This window comes from Dermacentor variabilis, chromosome 5, assembly GCF_050947875.1.
Source record: "Dermacentor variabilis isolate Ectoservices chromosome 5, ASM5094787v1, whole genome shotgun sequence".
NCBI classification, from domain to species: domain Eukaryota; kingdom Metazoa; phylum Arthropoda; class Arachnida; order Ixodida; family Ixodidae; genus Dermacentor; species Dermacentor variabilis.
The window spans coordinates 152,214,282-152,217,872 of record NC_134572.1 but is presented as its reverse complement, the minus strand read 5'-3'; the positions used below and the strand labels follow the sequence as shown (position 1 = coordinate 152,217,872).

The window sequence follows — 3,591 nt, the reverse complement described above, 5'->3', positions numbered from 1 at the left end:
CTACTTAGGGCAGGTAGTAACCGCGGATCCGGATCATGAGACTGAAATAACCAGAAGAATAAGAACTGGCTGGGAGCCGTTTGGCAGACATTCTCAGATCATGAACAGCAGGTTGCCGTTATCCCTCAAGAGAAAAGTGTATAACCAGCTGTGTCTTACCAGTACTCACGTAGGGGCAGAAACCTGGAGGCTTACGAAAAGGGTTCTACTCAAATTCAGGATGACGCAACGAGGTATGGAAAGAAGAATTATGGGTGTAACGTTAAGGGATAAGCGCAGATTGGGTGAGGGAACAAACGCGAGTTAATGACATCTTAGTTGAAATCAAGAAAAAGAAATGGAGGGGGCATGGGCGGACATGTAATGAGGAGGGAAGATAACCGATGGTCATTAAGGGTTACGGACTGGATTCCAAGGGAAGGGAAGCGGAGCAGGGGGCGGCAGAAAGTTAGGTGGGCGGATAAGATTAAGAAGTTTGCAGGGAGAACATGGCCACAATTAGTACATGACCGGGTTGGTCGGAGAAGTATGGGAGAGGCCTTTGCACTGCAGTGGGCGTAACCAGGCTGATGATGATGATTCAAAGGAAGTTCGGATCACCCACGAGGCTTCCATACTCACTCGCTTCAGTCTTGCCAATGCTCCGCGGGTGCTAAGCCTCGCTATTCCAGGATGCAGACCACGTCGCTCTCGTGCCGACGAATGTCATTTAAAAGATCGTTTGCGAAAAGGCTTAGCATGTTGAAAAGTTTAGACACACTATGGCCACCGTTGTCTCGCTCAAGAAATCACGCCACCGAGGCTAGCGATCGAAACCCATGTTAGCCCTACGCTTCGGTTCATGCAAAGGTCTCGAATGAAGCAAAACTTAAAGCTATCGTCCGATGCCCCAAGTGGTCTACGTTGGGTAGCGAGATTTGGGGTTCTCACCCGTGCTCTTGGGTCAAAGGAACTACAACACTGTAGTGCAAACAAGCACAAGGGCATTTATTGCACCTTTCATAGACTAATGCCTGCTAGTCGAGTTGCTATCCACAAAATATGCGGATGAGCGCGTAACAAATCGTGGAAGTCCGACTCACTACGACCGGATAACGAGCGAATACGTTCGCCCCATGCTGGCCACTAAAGGCGTAAATATAGTCCGGCGTAACGCGCGCGCGCGCGCGCGCTCGCACTCGCTACGTTACGTTGGCGAAAACAACTCCTTCTACAGTCCGACGCACTGCAGCGCCGACGTAACCGGGGGCTGCCAGCGCACCCCGACGTGCCCGGCGCAGATTTGGCTCCTGCTCCATTCGCGCGCCGCCGCCGCCGACCGCGTCGACCCACAATGCATCGCGCGAAGGAAAATGGCGGATGCCTGTGCGAGCAACATGAGTGGCGCCAGCGGCTCAGACGTTGAACGTTCATCGAAGCCATAAAACAACACCCCTGTGTGTACGACACTAAGCGGCTCGATTTCAGGGACCAACAGCGCAAAGAGAACGCGTGGGAACAGATACGGCAGAGCAGCGGTCTCTCTACAGGTGAGTTGTGCTCGGCTTCATTTGCACGTTTCTCGGCCGAAGCATACCACTTGCTGCATGCACCGTACTGTTTGATCGATATTTTTCGTCCCTCATTTCCGTTTGTAGTTGAAGAATGCCACAAGTTGTGGAAGAAGCTCCGAGATCGCTTTACCCGCGAACTCGAAGCAATCGAGCTCGCAACGAGGAGCGGCAGCGCCTACGTCGCGAGGCGGACGAGGGAGTTTGCCGATGCAATGAGCTTCTACAAGAACTGTGGTCGTCCCAGAAAGTGAGTTGTTTTCTCTTTGTTTTGGAATGTTTGCTTTCGCTGCTTGAGGTACGTGGAGGTACGCGCATGAAGCGTCTTCGTTGTACGGCATGAAATGGGTGCTACGTTCACGCACATGTTGTGCACTGAGCCTCCTTCGTTAACTTATGTTTTTGTACCGTGACTTTCGCCGTCCGTGCTGGAGGATTTAGAATCCGCTCTTTTTTCTTTTTGTTTTGTTTCACGTAACTGCCGATGAACTGCTGCGCTGTATCGCGTTTAACAGCATGGCTTCGGGAGAAGACCCTGGAGAAGTCTGTCAGCAATTGCTCGTCATTTCGGAATGTTTCACAGCTTTCATGCGGCACTCAGATGAGGGGACCGAATCCGCAGTAAAATCAGATGAACGTTTTGCCAGCTTTCAAAAGATAGAGTAATGCCGAACATGCCATCAAATAAACTTGCCGGACGGTCCGACATATGGTGCGAAAATTCTGTGAATCCTCATGCTTCCGATTGTGCTTTGGTGTTGTGTATTTTTGCATGTTTGGTTTCATGAGTTCGGCTCAGCTGCATTCTTGGAATTGGCGTACTTCGTTTTGGGCTAACATGAAATGTGCATTGGCTTTTGGTTGCTTGGTTGTTCGGCTTGCGGCTTTGCTGTTAGCGCTGAGGGTGGGTCGAGGGTTGCAAAGGGTCAGGATATCGGTTGGGGTGGTGGCTCCTGCTTCTGGAAGGCTTTACTCACCGAAGTTTCACAACACCAGCATTTTCGCTTTGTGAAACTGGTACTAACGTGGACAATTGGGACAGTTCGTTCAGCATTCTGCGTATTGAAATAGCGCTACCCACAGGCACGAAAACGAAGGCAAGACAATTGCGTGGGCCCTGAATTCAAACTGAATTGCATGCATCAGTTGTAGTTAGATCTCATGTGTTTGTCTTACTTTCGTCTTCATCTCTGTGTGTAACGCTGTTCCACTCGACAGACATTGGCACTATTTTTGCAGTAAAATAAAAAAAGGAAACGAGAAAACTGAACTAACTAGAGTCGAACCTGTTTTTTTCAGGACTACCTGCAACGTGGGCTCAGGTGCCGTGCCAAGAGGTGATGACAGCGGCTCAACAGCAGAAGAAATCTTTAACGCAATACAAGGCAACTCGTCAGCACCATCGCCCATCGCCAATGCTGATGACTCGGAGCCTGCAGCAGCTAGTCCTGGTCAACCTGCCAGTCAGGAAGACTTCACAGTGAGCGAGCCACCATCAAAACGGTCAAAGAAAGGAAGGAGTTGCGACTACTTCGAGGAGCAGCTCCTTTCACAGCTCGGCAAACACGCCACAGAAAACGAGGCTTTCGGGCAGGCTATTGCCATGAGCCTTGACAGGATGCCAACGAGAATTGCCTCTCGCTTTAAGGTTAAAATAATCGAACTCTTAGCAGAATTTGACCAGTATGAAGCAGAATATTAAGTTATACTTTTTGAAGCGTAGGTGACAGCAAATACATTATTTGCGCTTTGTTTCTTTTGATAACCTGAATAACATTGCAGTTCCTTTTTTTTGCATTTCCTGCCATGCAGTGCAGTTTCCTGATATCATTGTGTTCATGTTTCTATTGTTTTAGTCAGCTGCATAACTGTGATATATTTGTTGTTTGACTGTTGACCTGTTTCACTGTGAGTATTGCAAGTTTCAATGTAGTTAGTAGTCTCCTGCCTCTTTCACCGCTTCATTTCTTCGCAATGCAAGGTGCAATGCAATGCAAGGTGCAATGCGCTTTGTTTCTTTTGGTAACCTGAAGGAAATTTC

At 49.0% G+C, this 3,591-nt stretch overlaps 1 protein-coding gene across 1 annotated transcript; it reads left to right on the top strand.

Annotated features, from left to right (window-relative positions):
• The first annotated feature begins 1,414 nt into the window (after nucleotides 1-1,414).
• LOC142583670 (uncharacterized) lies at nucleotides 1,415-3,252 on the top strand. Its single transcript, XM_075694160.1, has 3 exons — nucleotides 1,415-1,529; nucleotides 1,638-1,800; nucleotides 2,850-3,252. Exons 2-3 carry the CDS (start codon nucleotides 1,766-1,768, stop codon nucleotides 3,250-3,252), a joined length of 438 nt encoding a protein of 145 aa, XP_075550275.1. The 5' UTR covers nucleotides 1,415-1,529; nucleotides 1,638-1,765.
• Nucleotides 3,253-3,591: the final 339 nt, after the last annotated feature.